Consider the following 22,609-nt stretch of genomic DNA (forward strand, 5'->3'; position numbering starts at 1 on the left):
CCTGGGAGGCAGAGGTTGCAGTGAGCCACGATCACGCCACTGCACTCCAACCTGGGCGACAGAGTAAGACCCTGGCTCAAAAAAAAAAAAAAAAAAATAGAAAAAGAAAAAAAATAAGAAAAGCAAAATACAAGACAAAAAAAAGTTTTCCTTTATTATGAAAGAATAAATACATACACACATATGTGTATTCTTTGCATACATTATTACAAAGCCTTATTAATTGTCTTCTTTCCTTCAGTCTTGCTCCTTCCAATGCATTCTTTATGGTGCTATGTGAATGACTTTTTAAAAATACCATTACAATCATGTAACTTCTCTGCTAAAAATATTTCAATGGCTTCCTACTGCTTCCAGAATAAAATCCCAACAGCTTTTTCAGTACACACAACCTCATGTGCTCTGCGACCGAGTCCTGGATCACTTCTTTGGCCTCATCTCTGGCCAGAAGAAGAGATTTGTGGATCCTTGGCTATATGGCAGTTCCCTGCTGCAATGACCTCTAATGCACTGATAGATGCTGTTGCCTCTGCCTCCCAGTTTGCCCCTTTTCCTCCTAGTTAGCCTCTCTGCCTCCCAGCTTGCCCCTCTTCCTCCTAGTTTGCCCCTATGCCTCCCATGTTGCCCCTCTTCCTCCTAGTATGTCCCTCTGCCTCCCAGGTTGCCCCTCTTCTTCCTAGTTTATTGTTCCTTCTTGTGGTGAACCTTGCCATCACACTTCTTCAGGTTATCTAATCCTTCTTCAGGTTATCCAGTCATGTTCAGATTAGATGCCCAGCCAATGACATGGCCCCATTCTCTCCCCACTATATCCTGAACTCTTTAAGGGCAGAAAAGATCTTTTGTGAACAAGATGCCTACCACAGGTCCTAATATACAGATACAAAACAAATACCGGGTGAAGGACCAAGACGGAGGGCTCATCTAGGTCTCTCCTGTTTCATTATATAAAAATATACTGTCTACTTTTTTCACATGTTAGAAATAAGAATATTTTTATCAGGTGTCATAAATAATGGGTAATTTGACTTCTCAGTTAATTTTGTCCAAATATTCAACATTACAAACCTATGAAACAGTTATTGATTTTTTTTACCTATCTCAATGGTATAGGTAATAAATGCAAAAGTTCTTATACCACATTTAAGTTGTATAGTCCTCTCTCAATTTCATAATATTTTAATGATAGCAATAAAGGCCATGTATTTTTTAAGTATAGCACCAATAAATATCAACATATACTTACAAACCAAAGCTAATAAGGACTTTAAAAGATGTTACATTGTTTGCATAAAGATTTAAAAACCAGATTTGATTAGTTAGAAGGATGAGGAAGTGCCTAACTATAAATTTTAACCAATAACAGTTTCACTATTAACATATATATGAATATATATATATAACTTTTCCTACATAAAATGCAGTCTACTCCTCTCTAGGAATTAAGAGCAATAGGTAAAAAGTATACAGTGTTAATTATTAGCAGTATCTCATTTTTAATTTTTGAAAGATTTGATATTAACTGTTGGTTAAAGTACAAATGTCAAATATTAGATTCATTTTCCTACTTAAATTAAGATATTAGACACAATATCAAGTGTACTAGCCCAAAGGATTTGGGCATATGAAACAATTGTCAAAGAAAAGTACCTTTTATTCTCTGATTACTCTCAAATAGATAAATATCGATATATATGTAGAAAATAACATCTACAGAAATAGTGCCTTGTATCTTAATGCCTTTAGAAATACTCTAAACTCAGCAACATACCTGAAATTCCATCTTTTCCTTAGTAAAATATCAGGACCAATCCTGAAGCTATAATAAAGACAGCTATGTACACATATTTTCCATATTCTTCTGATAACAATCTTTTTGATAAAGGCAATTTTAAAATACATGTTATAAATATTATTTACTTGTAAGACTTTGAAAATCTTATTTATTTATTTAATTTTTTTTGAGATGGAGTCTCGCTCTGTCACACAGGCTGGAGTGCAGTGGTGTGATCTCAGCTCACTGCAACCTTTGCCTCCTGGGCTCAAGTGATTCTTCTGCCTCAGCTTCCTGAGTAGCTGGGATTACAGGCACACATCACCATGCCAGGCTAATTTTTGTATTTTTAGTAGAGACAGGGTTTCACCATATTGGTCAGGCTGGTCTTGAACTCCTGACCTCGTGATCCGCCCACCTTGGCCTCCCAAAGTGCTGGGATTACAGGTGTGAGCCACTGCACCCGGAGAAAATCTTTTCTCATAAATCGAGAAGAAAAAATATTTGATCGGATTGTGCCCCTCCCCATTTGGGTTGAGAAAATATGGTTGCCATAGCTATATTTATAAACTTTTGCTCCATCCCTAAGGGTTTGGGCCCTACAGACAAGAAGGAGGCTTCTCCTCTATGCTTGAAACTCCTCACCACTGTGTGCAACTCCAGGTATTCCGGGATGGTGGTGCTGGGGGAAAGTGCTCAGTCTTGGGGAAGAATCCTGTGGAGATGCAGAGCTGAACAATGGCTTTTCAGGCTTCTTCATAGTAGTTGGAGAAGACATATCTGCGAGAAACAGAGAAAAACCCAAAGCTCTATGACCTTCTTAAGCTCTAAGGTTCATGTCAACATAATGAGAGATCTCATCTTCCAACATTTTAGTATTCTCATACTTTGGCTCTTTTACAAAATATATTCTGAATGTCAACGATCCAGCTATATTGGAGCTCTGAAACACTCGTTCAGTCTCCATGGAAGCTAGCAGAAGCTTTCATTAAAATTATCATCAGACTTATTCCCATTACTAAATAAATCTTAAACTTCTAAAAAAAAAACCCCCAAAGTCTTGTTTCCTTTAGCCGCTTGTTTCACACAAAGGCCTTCTTTACCTCAGCATTTCATTCTTAAATTTATACGATTCAGAAGATTGTCTTTTGATCTGGCGACTACACTGTGAAAACAGAGGGCAACTGGTGCAAATGTGAAAAACAACCTTCAGGTATGTTGGTCACAATATTACTGATTTCACAGCTTTTATGGGAAACTCATTCAATTGGTTAGCAAAAAAATACATTCCTTAATTTGCTCTTTCTGCAAACGTTTACTGGGTTTCTCTATTGGCCCACGAAAATGAAGATGTTAAAGAAATTAAAAGTAATTCCTGCTCTAGGGATGCTCACTGTTGGTGAGGAGGAAAATGATGAGAAGAAAACGGTTATGAACAGTTGAGAGGTACAATGTGTGTTGAGAGCATTTGCTGTTACATCCCCAGCTGCGATGTACAGGACAGAGATCGTCTCAGTCTCCCGAGGATGAGGAAGGTATTTCCCATTGGCATCATTTTCAAAATGTGAATGGGGATGACATTCTCAGAGAGGAAATGCTCAGAAAAAAAAGATGGCATAAAATACACAAGTAAACAGTGTGTGGAGTGGTGAAAGATGAAGAAGAGGAGCAAGCCTCTGGCAGGTCCCACAGGCTGTTGGGTCTCCAGCTTCCTGTACAAACATCTGAATGCTTACCCTCATGGGAGAAACACCATAGATGGGTGAAACATGATCACAATGACAGCTTAGAGCAATCCCCCCAGAAACCACATGGAGGGTGGACTGGCCAAAACAGAGACAGAAATCATGAAGACCACTTTAGAAGACAGATTCATCAATACATTCATTCCATAAATATTTGTTCAAGACCGAATTTATGCCACACACTGTACTAGCCTGGGACACAGTGGTGAACTGGACTCACTTTTGGCTCCTTTAAAGCTTAAAATCTAGTGAGGTGATATGGACAAGTAAGAAGGAATTGCAAAAGGTGCTGTGATAGGAAAATAATTCAGAGATTTCAGGCTTCCTTCATTCATTCTTTTCATAAATATTTAATACTGCCAAAAGATAGATCATGAGAGCTTGAAATAAGAATCATGATAGAGCTAATGCAATAAATATTTTAACAGGATTCACCCAATTAAATTATTAAGTGATGTAGACTGTTACCATCTTAGTTGACTAAGAGACTATACCATGCAGTTTGTTGGAATAAATACGGAGTTTAGAGATGTGCCTTGCTTTTAACATCTTGAGTTATGTTGACTTTAATGGAAGTTTATCAACTTATAGTAAAATGTTATAAATTTGTATTTTATTATGAAAAATGTTAACTGTATTCACAAGTAGACAGAATTGTAATGAATCCTCATGTACCAATAACCCAACTTCGGCAATGATCAACTCATAACAAATCTTATTTCATCTTTATCCCTATCTACACTTTCTTTCCCTGTGGTACTTTGAAGCAAATCCCAGATATCATACAATATTGCTTCTAAGTATTTCAGCATGTATCTCTAAAAGAAAATAAATCTTTATTAAAAGGAAAAAAAACTGTATTACACATCAAAATGTACACAATTTGCACTTTTGAGTTTTTCTGAAATAAGAAAAAGACCTTATGGTACTATTAATATAAGAAACTAATTATCACTACATTTTACCATTTGAAAAATTCTGGTAAAGGCATTCATAAAATTAAATATGCATTTTTCAGTATGGTGGCATTTAAAGGATGAATATACCACTGTAAAGGCAGTAGACATCACAGTCTACAAAAAATGCCAGGCGTATTTGTAGCTGTGAGCTACAATTTGTGACTAACTGGCTGTCGTGAATCTATCAGAACTTTGATGAGTCAGAGAACCATTTCAGTATTTCTTTTTCGAAAAAAAAAACAGAAATAAATTGTTCATAAAACCACAGAAATTAAGGCCACTATAAAAAAAGAAAAAAATTTTAAACCACGGCTTAAAAAATAGACAAAGGAAGTTCATTTCAGCTATCTTCAAGATGCCAAAAATAATACTTAATTTTGCTTAAGAGCTATGTGATTTCAAAAGGTAATACTACAAATATAGACTTTTAACTAATGGATGTAAAATCATAGACATACAGTATTAGAAGTGGAAAGAACCTCTATTTTGTCTTTTTTGTTACAGATTATGCAATAACTTTCCATTCCAAACTTTTAATTTAAAATTGACAGTTAGAAAAAGAAACTGGGAACTTTTTATGGACACTCTTCTGCTTTACCCGTGTCTAATATAAATTTCAAGTAAAATGTAACTGGTAAATCAGTTTCTAAAAGTTCCATAGAATAAATAATAAAGCATAACTATACATCATTTTAAAATAATTTAGGCCAGGTGCAGTGGCTCACGCCTGTAATCCCAACACTTTGGGAGGCCGAGGTGGGTGGATCGCCTGAGGTCAGGAGTTCGAGACCAGCCTGGCCAACATGGTGAAACTCCGTTTCTACTAAAAATACAAAAATTAGCTGGGTGTGGTGGTGGGCACCTGTAATCCCAGCTACTCAAGAGGCTGAGGTAGGAGAATTGTTTGAACCTTGGAGGCAGGTGTTGCCTGTCAAGATAGTGTCATTGCACTCCAGCCTGGGCGACAAGAGCAAACTTCTGTCAAAAAAAAAAAAAAAAATTAATGTGACCACACCTTGAGAAACAGAACAGTGTCACTCTAGGTATGTCGTTTCTGGAGAAGAGGATCAATTAATGCAATTGAAACTACTGTAACTATATCAGACTTTTCATTAAACTCAGTCAAATTCATGGGTCTCCTTTTGTAAAGGGCACATAAATCAAGGGTGTTTATATAGAAGTTGAAGATGATTATGTAATTTTTAATGTAAATTATATAAATTTTAAGAAGCAAAACATTTGTATCTTCTTAGCCAAAATGACAAACTTGTTTTTACTGAGTAATTATTATGGGTCCACTTATTTTTTCAATTCTTTTTTGGGTATACACCTAATAATAGTGGTACCTTCACAGAGGATTGATTATACAGACCAACACAGAAGAAACAGAATAAAATTTGCTGTTCAAGCTGTAAAAGGAACCACAAACTCTTTCCTTAAACAACAAAAGTAACTTATAATAGTAAATACAAGAATGGGAAGGTTTACTGACCAAACTGAAAGGATTTGCTTTAGAAACAGGTGAAGAACGGTAGTAGCAGAATATAGGTTTAATTGCCTTTGTTTTCTGATTAAATGAAATTAATTCTTGGCCCATTAATAAAAATATACTGTTATACAGCACGCAGAAGGCACTATGCTAAGAGCTTAGGAGGATACAAAAGTGAATCCCCTCTCAAAAAAAAAAAAACAAACAAACAAACAAAAAACAAAGAAAAATCCTCTCTAGACTAGAAGGGGATATAAAAGATCAATTATCTGGGGAAAATGTAACGATACAGTTTCTAGCTAGTACATTTTAATCATGAACCAAACTGGTATTATTTTAATTTTAATTTTATTTTGAATGTCCACAGTCTAAAAGACTCATGCCAAGGTGAACAATGATATTGTTTCTATGTTTAATGTGCTCATATGCCATAAAAAAAGTTTGACGAATGAATATATAGAAGAGATACCTTAAAGTGACCTTTCTGTGAAGAAAAACAAATGCCACGCTTTTCACAATCTACTGTCCCTCAAGCAGGAAGAATAATACATAAAAAGATTAAGTTGAATAATAATAAAGTTGAGTAATGCATAACTATATAACTTGAATAATAATGCATACACAATAATGCATAAGTTGAATAATACATAAAATAAAGAAACTGAAAAGAGATGCAAGATGATAGGCAGAGGATTAGCTGATGTTTCTATTGGTGGAAGGGAGGCAGGAGTTGCTGGTAGCTGATGAGGAAGAATTAGAGGCCAGTGATGGCTTGAAATCAGACAAAACAATTTAAATTTGATTTAGAAAGTAATAATTTATAAATCAATTGATTTTAGAAGAAAAAGCTTTCCAAAAAATTGATTTCTTTTTCTGTTCTCACCGCCCTTTTCACTTGTACCTGGTTAGACCAAAAATTTTCTTCCTAGTCTCCACCAGGCCTTCCTCACCATGGCATTTTATAAAAACCAGCAGCTGGCATCGTATCCTTCAAACAGTATCTTTCTCATTGCAAGATCTACCACAGTATATCACATTTTTAAATAGCTCTTTTTCTTTGTTATTCCATTTTATTCAAACTTTAGTGAAGCTAATTTTCTTATGGCTTCCTTTAGGAGCAGAAGAAATATGTTTTTAACTCTGTGCCATCCCTGGTCTGTGACATTCCCTTGAACTAGAAAATGAGGCATTTCCACTCTCCTTATTCCACCCATAGAACAATGTTTTATCCACTGAACAAACTTATTTTCTCCTTAAGTAATCTCTCTTGGAAAACCCTGAGTTCTAGATTTCATTAATGATCTTTTGTTTGTATCTTATATTACTTGATGGATTTTTCATTGTTATTTACTTGTATCCACTGAATATACTTTTTTAAAGAAGTTGACTAATGGCTTACCTCCTAAGGAACATGCTTTTATTAAAAACACAAAAAGATGTAGAGGCTGGAAGAATATGCTACTTGGGAAGAGAATGAAAAAAAAAGTAGAAATGAAAGAAAGAAGAGGTAAAGCAGGCACTGTGTCTAGGCAGCTTATTTTAGAATCTCTTGCATGTGAAAGAAACTGTATTATGAAGTGATGACTAGTAGTGCAGGATGAGAAAAATAACCATAGCCAGCATATCTTAAAATTCATGTTCCATGAATAAATATCACCAGATGAGAAGTAGTTGACTATAAAGCAAAGAGAAAAGAAAATCAATCACTGAGATTCTAATAAGTGTGAGGAACTATGGCTAAGCATCAAGATGCTAAACAAAAGCACTTGGTTCCTGTCTTGGTGATGCTTTAGTAGAGAGGGCAGAAATTAAAGACAAAAATACATTAAATAATTGCAATCATAATAATATTGGATTGCAGAAATAATTATTCTTAATGACAGATTAGAGAGAATAATTTTTTAAAAAACACTCACATTGATGGTGTTATTCTTCAATGTGTACACCCACGTTTACATTTATAACTGGAAAATTAGCTATGACTGTAGAAACTCATCGTGTAGTTGAATATGTAATAAAAAATCACCATGTAAGAAAAAAGTTCAAGTAGGCTACTGATAAAGTTGGTTCATTTATTCTTAAGCATCCCTTTAAATAAGTATTTTGCAAAATCAGATTATCACATGATTTTTCCTGACCATACTATACATATTTTTGGCACTGTAGCATATATACCTCCTGGGCCTTGATGTGTCATTTATTTCACAGCATCACTTCAAAGAGATAAGGGCTTAAGCAAATAAAGAGTTAGATCAACTCATCTCCCAACGAGGTAATTTCATCTACAAAGGAAGAGAGTCACTGTGAAACACAGCGTATGTACTCGACTCATCGGCAGCTTGCACAAATGGCGCTCCAGATGTATATCTGTTCAAGTCAGCCCAAGGCAACAATTTTGATCAATTCTAATGTGATAAAATGCTGCAGGGAAAGTGTGCAGAAACGTGTTTACGTCAGCCCTTAATTAAACTGTTGTTCACTTCCAAAGAACCTTAGGAAACACTAATGAGACATGAGTTTTGGCAATTTCTTCATCAAAGCAAAGACCCCTTCCTCAGTCTGTAGCAGCCTGTCATCCAAGTCGCTCCCGGGATAAATGTCACATGGCACTCCAATCAGTTAGCCACCTGTTAGTAGAACTTCACTGAAGTCAACTAGTGATCTAGGGCAAGCTCAAACAGCCACCTTAACACCTGCCTGTCTGGGACACCTGCTCCTTTTTCACATATAGTAGAGCAATATGTTAGCTTTTCCAATATGCTCGAGTAGATTAAGGTTACAAATCAGACTTCTAAAGCCTACATAGAAAACATATAATTTTCTTTTTTGAAAAATTTCTTTTCTTCCCTATAGTAACACAATTTTTAACAATTTCAAATTAATTATGTAAGAACACACAAGAATTCTTGAATTTCTGGAAGCTATTATTTTCAGCATACCATATCACTAAATTAAAATGTATTAACTGTGCCAGGCCTAGGATTTAGGCCTGTTTCTAGGATAGAATAGTCCTATTTCTATCTGGTTAACAAAGAAGCAAATTGCTTCAAAATGTTTTAAAAGTCCAATTCTTTTACATATTCCTAAGTTGTCTTCCTTATTTGCATGTCATACTTGTAACTTGTAAACAAGTCTAAATGAACCCTATAGATACAAGTCACCATTTGCTGGCTACTTTTATTCTCCGGTATTTAATGTTAAGGTTTGTCTTATTGCTAAGTGCTTATAAAGCTATAATCATTGTTAAAAATATCTAAATATCTTCATTTTTCACATTATCAAGTTGCTGAACAATTTACAGGATTCCTCTTTTTCCTTTCTATCTTTTATTATTTTGCAAATTTCATTTATCTATTTAATTATTTTAGAGACAAGGTCTCACTCTGTTGCCCAGGCTGCAGTGGCACAATCATGGCTCACTGCAGCCTCAAACTCCTGGTTTCAAGCGATCCTCCCTTCTCAGCCTCCCGAGTAGCTAGGACTATGGGCACACAATCACACCCAGCTAATTTTTAAATTTTTAGTAGGGACAAGGTCTGGCTATACTGCCCAGGCTGGTCTAGTCTCCTAATCTCACGAGATCTCCTGCTTTGGCCTTTGAAAGTGTTGAGATTATTGGCTTGATTCATTGCACACGGTCTTCTTTTTTCCTTTCTTCCTTTTTTTCTTCGTCGTCGTCGTCTTTTTTTTTTTTTTTTTTTGGCAAAAGAAAACTCAGAGTGTATTGAAAACAGTTACAAAACTTCTGTTAACTTTGACCCTTTGGTATGATACTGACCAGAGGAGTTTGAAAGAGCATACATAAAGACACTTAGCTTAGAGACAGTCCAATGGCTGGGATTTGACAAGATTACATTATATTGACAAGTTTTATCAAGTTGATACACCCTCATAATTTTCAAAGTTCTTCAATTTTTGGACTTTTGAAAGTATTCGACTACCACAGATTTTTTAAAAAATAGTTTTATAGATATACAAAAACTCGGAATATTGAAAACCTTTTCAGAGACCAAATTCATTGTTGGGTGAAGGCAAAAGTGGTCAACACATCCATCACTCCACGGAAACTCTGTCAAGCAATACAGCACTGAAAGCGAAAAATTAGCTTTAGCTTAACTGGGATATTTCTGCTTTCCATTAAAATGTTGGGTGGAAGCTGGAAGACAACATGAAAAAGAAATGAACCATCTGCATAAAATAATAATGTTATTTAAAATAAATAAGGTAGTAAATGAGAGGCTACCAAATCAAGTCTGTGGGATGAGTTTTGTAGCTGAAATCTGACATTTTTACTTCAGGCCACAAATCCAGAGTCAGTCCTGAGACAAGGAAAGAGTTTGGGCTCTGTTCCCAGAGGACAAGGAGAAGGCAGAGAAGATGATTGCCAACTGAAAGCTAAAAAGATCACAATTTCTCAGCCTCTGTTTTTGCCTTGGGATAAACAGTGTTGAGGAGAGGAAAGTGTCCAGGTTATTTATAACTGTATGAGTGTCATGTAGAATAAGACAACTATTAAGGCCAGATTGGGGCAGCATCTAGCCTGCCAGATACTTAAGATCCCAGCCTAAAGCTTTGATGTATTTATTTCTAAGGATCTCCGTGTAGAGAATGACAGCAATCCTTACTTAACAGGTTTTACCTAAAAAGTAAAGGACTGATGATGGGTGACGGAGTGTGTCCTGGAGGAGGAAGAAAGGAGAGACAGACCAAGTAAGCTCTGCCTTTACTTGAAAGCTTTGTACAATCCTTTGTACAATACCCTCTCAATTTCTCCATTTTCTTCACAAATGGAGCTATCCTGGCTCATAGGGAGAAGATATATGGTGTGTTCCTTGATGGTTTAAATGACATATAAATGATAAAAAAGAGGTGCATGGGTAAAGTCACAGGGACATAAAGAATGTTCTATAAATTTCTATCAGAGGACATGCTTCAAAATTGTTTATAGAGCCATGTGCTACATTGAAATTATTACAGCTTATAACAACGGAGTTAAGCCACTCAGGCACTGCTCTAAGGAATGTAAATTGATAAGATCTAAGCCAATATTTACCAACAGCCTTAGACATTGACATAAGATTTAACTTAGTAATTCTACAGTAGGAATGTATTTATTCCTGTAGCAAAATTTCATTGAACTTCTATTTGGTGACTTCATGCCAGGCAGTATGCTAAGGACTGGGGTCAGTGAAAAGAACTAGACAAGAATCACCTAATCAGATTAGGCACAGAGTTACATGCAATGATGTTCCACTGTATCTCTCTTTATAATATAAAAACTTCAAAACTATCTAAATATTCATGAGCAAAGTAGATATTTAAAATTTTATGCTATAGCCAAAGTATGGCTTATTATATACTCATTACAAAGTGGAAGACTGGAAGAAGTGGCTCATGCCTGTAATCCCAGCACGATAAGGCCCAGGCAGGTGGATCAAGTCACCTGAGGTCAGGAGTTCGAGACCAGCCTGGCCAACATGGCGAATCCCTGTCTCTACTAAAAATACAAAAATTAGCCAGCCATGGTGGCGTGCACCTGTAATACCAGCTACTGGGGAGGTTAGGACAGGAAGAGTTGCTTGAACCAGGGAGGTGGAGGTTGCAGTGAGCCAGGATCGTGCCACTGTACTCCAGCCTGGGTGACAGGGCAAGACTCTGTCACAAAAAAAAAAAAAAAAAAAGGAAATTGAAGGATATGGTAAAATGCCATTAGATTATAAAGACAAAAAAACTTACAAAATAGCATATATCATATAAGCTCAATTTACTGCAAAAATACGTTCATAGAAACAGAACGCACTGAAATGTGGAAAAAAAAACACAGAAAAACAGGCTAGCATATATACAGTCAAATATTAACAGAAGTTATCCTTTTGTGATGGGATTACAGGTGATTTTTATTTTCTTCTTCATATTTGACAGTTTGTTTTTTTAAATTCCCCACAAGTAACTATTACTTTTACTGTAAAAATTGTAAAACACATATTTTTGGGAAAACTGCTGCCTGTAGCTCCACAGAGTATTATAAATACTTTCCAAAGCTGGGTTAACAATATTGAATCCTGTTATGTGTCCAACATTACACTGCAAGAAGAAAAGTTTCATATTAGTTTAGGTACTGGATGTTGCAAAACTGTAAAATGAAATGCTTAAATGTAACATTTGCAATTTAGTTGGCTACAGGCAAAACAATGTCTTTTGAAAACACAGTGAAGAAAAAAAGAGTATCTAAATATCTGTGTCTAAGGACTCCTCTAGATGTAAAATTTTATGATTGTGTGGCAAATGTGAACAAGTCCTTCCCACACACTCCAAGTTAACAAAAAGCTCTGAATGTTATGACAAGACATATGGATGTAATCCCACTACAGTAGTTTGATGATGATGCCAGATGATTCAAAAAATAATTAGCTGCCATGTTAAGAAAGTATCTCCTTATATATATATTTACATTTATCACACTCTAAAATAACACTGGAAAAAATGGCAAGCTACATTAAGAGGAGATAAGATGTCATCTTCAATTAGATTTCTCAACCATTTTTTAAAAATTTATGAAATCAGTTCCTTTTCAAACGAGAAAGTATGGTGGTCTTCGTGTTAAATAAATGAAATTCTTACTTTATTGAGTTATTTAATCTTAATTACACGAGCACATTATTGTATTCCTCAGTAAAGTAAAATATTTTCTAATAGTTTAAGTGTCTCTTGCCATATATTTTAACCCAAGCACAGTTAAGTAGCATGTTCCTACAAGTCTCTATTTTATCACTTCTCTATAAAAAAGGTCTTGAGGCTACACCTACACCCAATGCAAAGTTAAAGCTCAAACCTCTTTGAAGCTCACAAACACCTTCCAGAGACACTGAAAAAAATCCTTTGAATAATGAAGAACAGTGCTAAAACAATGACTATGGAATAAATGAAAATTACTTTTTAAAAACACTTCAAAATGCTTTTGCCCACTAAGCAATTTCATTTCAACAGACAGACAATGATAAAGTGTCTTGAGTAATGTGTGTAAACCTAATTTGAAAGAGAGAAAAAACATCAAACAATTATGCAGGACTTGGAGCATATTTTAGTCGCTTATTAAACATTGGCATAGGTAAATAGCTGCTATTCACCATGCCTCTCGGGAAAACCTCTTGGCTATGGAGGCTTATTAGTGTTAAGCATCTGAGAGCCATGGGCTATAAAATAAAATCAATACCATAACCTTAACTGTAAAAGTCAGAAAGATACTGGAAGAGTTCTAATTTAACAAGATTACAGATGAGTTTTCAGAGGAGAACATTTGGGGAAAAGCCATGCATTTAAAAACATTTATGCTACAAGACATCGCAAGGATTTTGTTGTTACTAATGCTGTTATTATCCACGCTGGTAATGGTTAGGGTTGATTTAACTGATGTGTTACTTTAGTGGATTTACAGGAAAGTCCTATAAATGATCTGGAACTTACTTCAAATAAAATCATTAAACTGAGGTAGTAAACTAATTGCTTGAGAACAATTATGATTTGATGTGATTTAGTGTGGTAGAAAAAGAATTACAAAAATTTTAAGGTCATCAGTTCAGCAGTTCAATGCAAATATGATTACTTTGCACAATATTCTGTTTCTCTTAATGGAAAAGTAGTCAAAATTGGTATAAATTGTAGTGTTTAAGTTCAACCTAAATCTATATTTTTTTTTCCTCCAACAAATGTAAATGAAGAAAAAAAGAACGTTCTGTCAATGAAATTACTATGATGGCATATTTATTATCCTAATGGTTTTAGAAATCATGTGAAATTCATCAGTAACAAAACCTCTATTTAGTAATGGACCAATTACATTTGTGAGATAATGTCAATGAAACCGAATATTGTCACAGGATAATGGTCTCCCATTGCTACATCCCTAGTCATTTAGAGAAAATAAATGTTGCCGTCTGGCTGAGTCATTTGTTTTCAAAGTAGGAGACACTGATTCCATAACAAGGTTCTGTTATAATAATTCAATCTCTATCAATCATTTGTTGCACCAGAATGGTGCAGGACAGGACATGCATTTGTGAGAACTGCGCATTCCTCAGGTGTAAAGCAAAATATATGGGCCTCCAAGCACATAAGTAGCCCAATTATTGTTATTCAATGAGAGTGTTTAAAATGAACACTTAAAAAATAATTTAAGAAACAGAAAACTTTCTGAATTTTCCAAAAGATCCATGTTAATGACGGCTTTGAAAAGACTCAAGTACTGAAGATCTTCAAATTCTTTGACTCCAATAGATTCAAAATCTAAAATATTAGAACACAAAGAAACCTTAGTATACAATTTTGCTATTTTACAGATGGGAAGACTCAAGATTTACTGAAGTTAAGTGATTTGTCTAAGACCACGCCAATATTTAGAGTTTCCTAATCACAATTACAGTGCGCTAGGCATAAGGCAAAAAGACTAGAACAGAACTAAAAGAAAATATATATTTGATAATAAATATATACTTAATTTTTATATTTTGACAAATATAGCTCATTTTAAACTGGCCATATATCACACACTTCTACTACAGACATTCTGGAACTTAGGATTATTTATTAATATCTTATTAAATGGAAAAGTGATTTTTAACCTGATTTTAGTGCAAGGACTACATGCATGAATCTCCGAGGAGTCTATGAGCCCCTATGAAGTTATGTGCATTTAATGTATTGAAGTTTCATGCATTAAAAAATATTGTAATAGAGGTTTTATAATTAGTTTGCAAAATCATAAACATAGTATCTCAATGACTTATTTGGGACACAGTATTATATAGTAATAATGAGCATGGGTTTCTTCAGCTAGACAGACAGGGGCTCCCATTCTACCTCTGCTACTTATGATCTGCATGATCTATGTCAAGTTTGTTAAGCATTGTAATGATCAGTTTAGTAAGCTGTAAAATGGGGTTTCTATCAGGTTTAAAAGAAAAATAGATATAAACTTAGCCATGCACCTGACAGAAAGGGCTCAATAAATAAATGACAACCACAAATGGCAATAGAATCTTGTTTTCCTTGTTTCATTTACATGTGCTTTTTGAAGACAGTTTTTAAATTTACATGCTTTCTTCAATAAATAAATGATATAGAAAAAGCAGGAGAGTCACCAGTATAGTCTAAAAAGAAGGTGAAAATACAAACATAATCTATGGACTAAATTTGAGTCCTGATTCAAACAAGACAACCTTTAAGATATTCTAGGGAATTTAAACATGGATTATATGTTAGATTACATTAAGAAATTAATGTTATATTTGTTAAATTGATAATAGTACTGTGATTATGTAAAAAAAAAAAAAAGTTCATTGTTCAAAACACTTAGATCTATTTACAAGCAAAACGCCAGATATCCAGGATTTGCTTTAAAATACTTTTAACAACCGGGAGACAGTAAATGCGATAAGACTGGCAAAGTGTTAGTAACAGTTGAAGCTGGGTGATGGTACATTGAGGTTCACTTTACAATTCTACTTTCAATATTCTCCAGACCAAAAGACTTCTTAAAATTGTGCATTCATTTCAAACCAATTCTTCCCCACATTTATTCTTCAAAAGCATTCATATCTTCAGTTTATTTTAGTACAAAAAATTTTAATCCTGGCACTAATAATAATAGTTGATTTGTGTGTGTGTGTGTGTGTGTGTGTGTGTGTGTGTAAAATTTTACCATCTCAAAATTTTGTTTTGAGAATTCTTTCAGAACCCTGAAAACTCACAAATTCATCTCTATTTTCTCATTCTAGTTCTGTTAGGTCTAACAGTGTCTTCCTTAAGCTTCCCAAGAAAAGTGTCCCTCTACCAAGACTTGTGAAGCAGTGTTTAAAATCTCCTAGGCCATTTGTAAGTTTACATACTGATTCCCTAGGCAGGCTTAGGATAACAGAAAAAGAAAAAAAATCCCTTGAACAAAGATCTAGGCTCTGCCATTCATTACTTGGGACAGGACAGCCTCTCTGATCCTTGGACTACTTAGCTGTGAAACAGGAGCTTGAATTATGTCTCACTAATGATTCTAATAATTTGTGATCTGTACCTGAAAAATCAATTGCTTATTGTATATGACATTGGAAGTCTTATAACTGAAATGACACTGGCTTTCCAAACTACGTCATAATAAGCTTAAACATGAACTCAATATGTAAAAAGATTTCAAATAAAACCTTTTCTCATGCAGAGAAACTTTGTATGGCACACTATGATATTATCTCCCACGGGTTTCCCACTTCCCTATTTTAAGCTGTGTTCCATCAAGCTAGAAACCCAGCATTAAATAGAAAGTTGTTATTTTTTTCAAACTAATTATCTATTGTGGTTTTTCTGCAAAATGCTGTATTTTCAAATCTTTAAGCCTCCAGAGCACAGAAATATGAGCACGACTTTTCCATATTAATCAGTACCAGCCCTGCTAACATGTATACAAGTTTACCCCATCCAAAATGCTATTCTTGATTAGAACATATGAAGGGGGAACAAACATTCGCCAATTAGGAGGCAATGTGGGGAATTCTGATGAACGCCTTCACCAACAATTTATTGTTTTCCTTTCCATTTTGAAGAAGCTCATGTTGTGATTTTTCAATCACAGCAGCATAGTTGAAGACGCATTCCTCTTCAGGGTGGAAGCATCCTTGAAGTTTGCTTTCCAATGTCAGGGTAGTATCTGGAAATTCACTTAGAGTTCTTCACTTTCAATATTTTCCATAAAAAGAAGCTAAACAAAGAAACTTAAAATTTGGGCTTGAACATCAAACCTAAACCAGCTCTCCTTCACATTCATCCATGAAAAGCATTTGTAGCTCTCTTTTTTTCTGGTTCAAAACTTTGATATTTGAATATTTGCTATTTCATCCTTGTGATACAAACTGCAGGAATGTAAGGAATTGTTGGTGTTCTATTTGGTCCCCAAATGGAACTTAAAAAGTTCTTCCAGTATGGTTACTAAGCTGTCTGCACTGCCATTTTCTAGGACTTCATTTAATGTTAATGATTCCCAGATAGCAGTTATTCAACCATTTATGTAAAGCTGCTTATTCACTCAGCTCCCACAGCTCTAGAGAAATCTTGAGATTATATCATTTGTCAGACTGTGGTTTGGGCTAGAGCACTGTGTTCCAAAGTTTGAGCCTAGGATTAATGCCCCCTATGGATTCTTTGATAGAAATAAAAGGTTCTGAAGTCACAAACTTAATAAACATGTTCAGTCAAGAGCCACTCCTGGATGTTCACAGCACACAGTAGTATATTAAATATTCTGTACATTCATTTATGAATGAAAATAGCTGAAATTTTCATTACAAGAAAATTTTCCAAATTTAGCTGAACACTCTTTTGTATGTCGCATATCTTTTCACATTCCTAAACTCACAGTAGGAAATGCTGGGGGGCCTGGTGTGGTGGCTCACGCCTGTAATCCCATCACTTTGGGAGGTCCAGATAGGAGTTCCAGAACAGCGTGGTCAACATAGTGAGACCCCAGCTCTACACAAAATTTAAAAATTAGCTGGGCATGGTGGCAAGTGCCTGTAGTCCCAGCTACTTGGGAAGCTAAGGTGGGAGGATCACTTGAACCTGGGAGGTCAAGGCTATGGTGAGCCATGATCGTGCCACTGCACTCCAGCCTAGGCAACAGAGCGAGAAAAAACAGAAATGCTGGCCTCGGATTCTGGTTCTGTCAGTATGCTATCACACTCTTATTTACTGTTATTTATTTCCTGATTGAGCACATAATGCTAAATTGGCATTTTTACTCTCTAGCCCCCAGTGTTCCCTTGGGCCCTTTGGCTTAAAGCATTTGATATTTAACACTATATCCTTATAGAACTCTAGAATGTGAAAATCAAAATTTAGCACAACAGTTAAGACTACCTTACTAATGAGAATATTTTCAAAATTAATCAAAAATAAATCTCTAGGACTTGGAAAGAAATTAAAACTTCAGAAAGACTTAACTGAGAAGACATTTATATAACAGAACTGGAGATTTTTATAAAAATTCGTATTTTTATTTTTTAGTACCTAAGATACCAGAACACAATGCCTAAATATAGCTTCAGAGTCCAGTTTAATTTTTCAAACTACTTTCCAAATTGTAATAATATGCCAATATACTAGGTAGTGGTAGTTTTTGCCAACATGCCACTTTATTGATTTTATATAAAGATTTACTGCTCGTCGTGCTTAAAACTAAGCTAGCTCTAAAGCATGGAGTCGGTCCTCTCATAATCTTATTTATTTTAGTCCCCGTTTTTTTCTAAATAGTAAGTTATTTTTCCATTCGGGAGGTCAAGGGCTGGAAATTTAATTTATTTGTGTGCCCAATGCCTGCAAAAATTCCTCCAATATAACAGACATTTGACAAACCGTTCATTGAACCAAATTATCTCAAATCCCATACATGTAGAAATTAATAACATTTTACTGCATAAAGTCTTTTTGAATTTATATTTTATCTAAGATTACAGGTTGTTTAAATACTCATCTGGCTGAAAAGCTGTTCAAATTTCCATTTAGAAATCCCCAGCTTCATACTGCAAATATATTTACCATATCATATTTTTTCTCACTAAATGTCTATTATATGTTTTAGAAGTTTTATATTCAGACTTAGATAAATTAGTGACTATCAGAATGGCGGTGGCAAACTGACCTTATAAAGAACTGTTTTCAATGTTCAAGCATACTATTTATTTGTCTGTTAAATTACTGAGTGATACGGTTCAGCTATGTCCCCACCTAAATCTCATCTTGTGTTGTAACTCCCACAATTCCCACGTGACATGGGAGGAGCCTTGTGGGAGGAGACTGATATGTGGGGGCAGATCTTTCCTGTGCTGTTCTCATGACAGTGAATGAGTCTCACAAGATCCGATTGTTTTAAAAACAGGAGTTCCCTGCACAAGCTCTCTCTTTGCCTGCCGCCATCCATAAAAGACATGACTTGCTCTTCCTTCCACCATGATTGTGAGGCCTCCCCAGTCATGTGGAACTGTAAGTCCAGTAAACCTCTTCCTTTTGTAAATTGCCCAGTCTCAAGTATATCTTTATCAGCAGGGTGAAAATGGACTAACACACTGAGCATTGGAATACAACTGATTTTAGTCTCATCACAGTAACTTGAATTAGAGGAAAAACTGTGACCTATCTCTTATTTTTCCTCTTATATCAAAAGTTACAAAAGATTGCTCTAAAGAAAAATTTCAAAAAAAGTACATCAACTAGGAATCGAGTCTCTGAATTGACTCAGATGGAAAAAAAATTAAGAAAGACAAGATCTTAATGGAATTTTTTATGGAGGAAGTACTAGAATAAAAGAAACGTTCAACTTGCCTGTTGATAAACTAATCTGGTTCGATTCACTAATCATTAAAATCTTAAATGAAGAAAAACAATATCCAAAAAATAAAGTTTTTAATAGACAGAGAAGCAGTTAGAAGTTTAAGACCAGGATTTACAGAAGAGACTAAGCAAGGAGAAATATTCTGGAACATAGGAAAGAAATATAACAGTTGTTGGATACCCCTTTGCTAGTGACTCAGTATTATTTTCCTTTTCATTTCCTTCTGTACGTATAAAATAATACGAAGTAAAAATATAAATATTACATAATATAGATGCTGACAAATTTAATTTTCATCACTATTCATCAGGAGAAGCAAATTATATAGCCCCCTACCAAATGTTTAACACTATTAAATTATGTTTAGTTTTAAACTATTCATGTCTATATTTGCAAAAGTATAAGTTACAATTCTCTTATAATCAGAAAGTTGTAATTTTTTGTTTTGAAGAAATGACACAAGGACATAATTAATTTATCATTGTAATATGCTAAAATCAAAATACTTTTTCATTAAGTTACTAAAATTGCATGAACATATCACTACATAAACCTAGATTTTGTATTAATATTTTGCCTGATTTAAGAACAGAATACATGTAATAATTTGGTCATATTATATCCTTTATTTTTGCCTACTCAGAATAAATCTCAATGGTTTAGGTTGGTATTTCAGATTGAAAGGGAAAGTAAAATGCCACATATTGTCCATAATTTTGTTATCTTTGATTCTCATATTTAATAAATCAATTTTGCTAAGGGCTATGTCAAGAATAGATTTCAATGCAAATTTAACACTAACAGAATAAGGCATACCCAGGAAATAATTAATAGTAAATTTTAAGCATTTCTACCCATTTTAAACACAAGCATATTTTAATCAACCAATAAATAGTTATTGAGTATCAATTAGTGCAGGGCTTTGTAGGAGAAAATATTATAAATATAAGACATGTCAAAGCTATTACAATGATTGGAGTGGCACTCAATATGTGCTTTAGACAACTCCCTCCATCACAGGCAAGTGTGTCTAAAGAACATTAGAAGATGGACAAGAACAACCATTGGGCATTGTATTTTGCAAATTTTTAAAAAGCAATTTTCTAAGAACAAAAGGACTGCATTGGGCTTAGCAAATTTATAAAGATAGTACTGTATTGCCTGCATTTCTTCATTGTAGTTGAGTCTTCTTCCCACAATGGCTTATTGTGCACATTACAAAGTCTTCAGGGTCTTCAGAATTAAAGTGACAGAGAGAGTGTGTGTGTGTGTGTGTGTGTGTGTGTGTATGTGTTTAAAAAGCACACTTGAGAATGAAATATTCTTCCTTACCCTTAATATAATATGCCTTTACAGACTCCTCCAATAAGTCTAGTCATCTTGACAAAAGAAAATCACCAAGACAATACAATGATTTTACAAAGAAAAAGAATGACAGTTTCCCTTCTACTTTTCAAAAATGTTTTATAATATGATTTGAGATTGGCTTTATTCAATAGGCTTAAAGAGGAATCAATTCTTACAAAGTGACACTCACTATAATAAAGAACACCTACACTTCTGAATAACACATCCATTCCCACACATTCACAAAGTTATTACCATTAGAATCTTTTCCAGAAGAATTTTCTGACAGGGAAACTATGGCTTTGTTTAGAATAAGCTGACAATGTCAGTAAAACAAGCAATAAAATATTAAGGGTTGAGGGTTTTGTTTTTCGTTTCATTTCTGCAACTCTGGTAAAAGTCTCTATTATATCTTGCCTTCACTAATAAGACTGGTGTTCTGCCTATCAATGGTTCATTTATACAACTATTTATTGTACTCCTACTATGCACCAAGTGTGTGTTAAGTGGTGGTTACAGTAGTAGTCAAAATAGATAAGGTCCCTGCTTTCACAGTGTAGACAGATTTAGACAACTAATCCCATAAATAGCCATATGATTACATATTATGAGTACAGTGAAAGAACAGTACTGGGTGTTGACAGAGAAAACTAGAAGACAGAATTTAGATTGAAATTTCTCAATTTAAGCTGGGCTCTGAAGGATGACAAAGAGTTTGCCAGATAAAGAGTTAGAAGAGCATTCCAGAGGTCATAACTTATAGAAAGGTTGTGGGTGTTGAATTCCCAACTTTAAATAAAGCAGTGGGCTCAAGTGCAAGTAAGGGAAAGCAGAATGTCACCTGCCAAGGCTATGGTGGCAGTCACAGGCCAGGCCTGTTGGTCATACGAGAAAATTCCCATTTTTTCCTGAGAGCAGTGGGAAGTGACTAGAGGATCTGAAGTAGGGGAGTCATATGCTGTTATTTATGTTTTATAAAGATGATTTTGCCTACTGCCTGAAAAATAGATTTGGTGGGGTCTCTCATGAGGACAGTCTCAGAGACAAAATTCCCTCTGAGGGGGGGTCTCACAGTCAAACTCTCTCCAGTTGAGTTTCAAATCCTTGCATAAAATGACCCTTGTCATCTCCATTATTTTCCTCCATGTGAACCGTGTCCAGCCACATGGCACACACAGCCATTCTCAAATTTGCCTCCCCACCTAACACATGGCTATGCTTTTGTCTCAGTTCCCACTGCCACCCCCTTCAGCCTCTCACTTCTTTATTAGTTAAAATCTCAAGGAGATTTAGGTGAGATTTAGGAATTGAGCTTTGATTCAGTTGTGCTAAAGGAGGTACACTTGACTCAAAGTTCAATGTCTCCATGAAGATTTTTCATTCTTCTTTAAACCCCTTGGCACTCGGGTATTAAAAATTTGAGCACCAAAAAAGGAGCACTGAATAAGGAACTGACTTTCGCCTTAACTGTTAAGGCCCAGAGTTATGTGTCTCCTAAGAGTACTCAACAGAGTACCCCAACCCTCACCAATACATACCCAAGTCTTGGGCTGAAAACCATTATTCCTTTCTTTTCGATTTTTTTTTTCTTTGAGACAGGGTCTCACTCTGTTACCCAGGCTAGAGTCCAGTGGTGCGATCACACTTACTCCAGCCTCTGCTTCCCAGGCTCAACTGATCCTCCCACCTCAGCCTCCTGAATAGCTGGTACTACAGGCGCACACCACTATGCCTGGCTAATGTTTTGTATTTTTTTGTAGAGATAGGGTCTTGCCACATTGCCCAGGCTAGATTTTTTTTAATGCAGAATTATATTTAAAAGACAATTTAAAAATACATGTTTATGCGGCTGACATAAGATCTTACTTGCACACATGCTTATATACCAACAAAAACAGCCGTTAGCTAATTTTTCTATTTCCATGCTTA

The 22,609-nt window shown here is 35.0% G+C and overlaps 1 protein-coding gene across 9 annotated transcripts in view; it reads right to left on the reverse strand.

Moving 5' to 3' along the window:
* The window catches only part of NFIB (nuclear factor I/B), a 334,278-nt gene that overhangs the window by 41,075 nt on the left and 270,594 nt on the right, over positions 1-22,609 (reverse strand). For all 9 annotated transcript variants that reach the window (XM_011990845.1, XM_011990840.1, XM_011990847.1 and 6 more), the window contains one exon: positions 2,420-2,554. In XM_011990845.1, coding sequence (XP_011846235.1) covers positions 2,420-2,554 — 135 coding nt within the window. The remainder of the gene's footprint in view (positions 1-2,419; positions 2,555-22,609) is intronic.

Source organism: Mandrillus leucophaeus, unplaced genomic scaffold (genome assembly GCF_000951045.1).
Source record: "Mandrillus leucophaeus isolate KB7577 unplaced genomic scaffold, Mleu.le_1.0 Scaffold384, whole genome shotgun sequence".
Classification (NCBI taxonomy): domain Eukaryota; kingdom Metazoa; phylum Chordata; class Mammalia; order Primates; family Cercopithecidae; genus Mandrillus; species Mandrillus leucophaeus.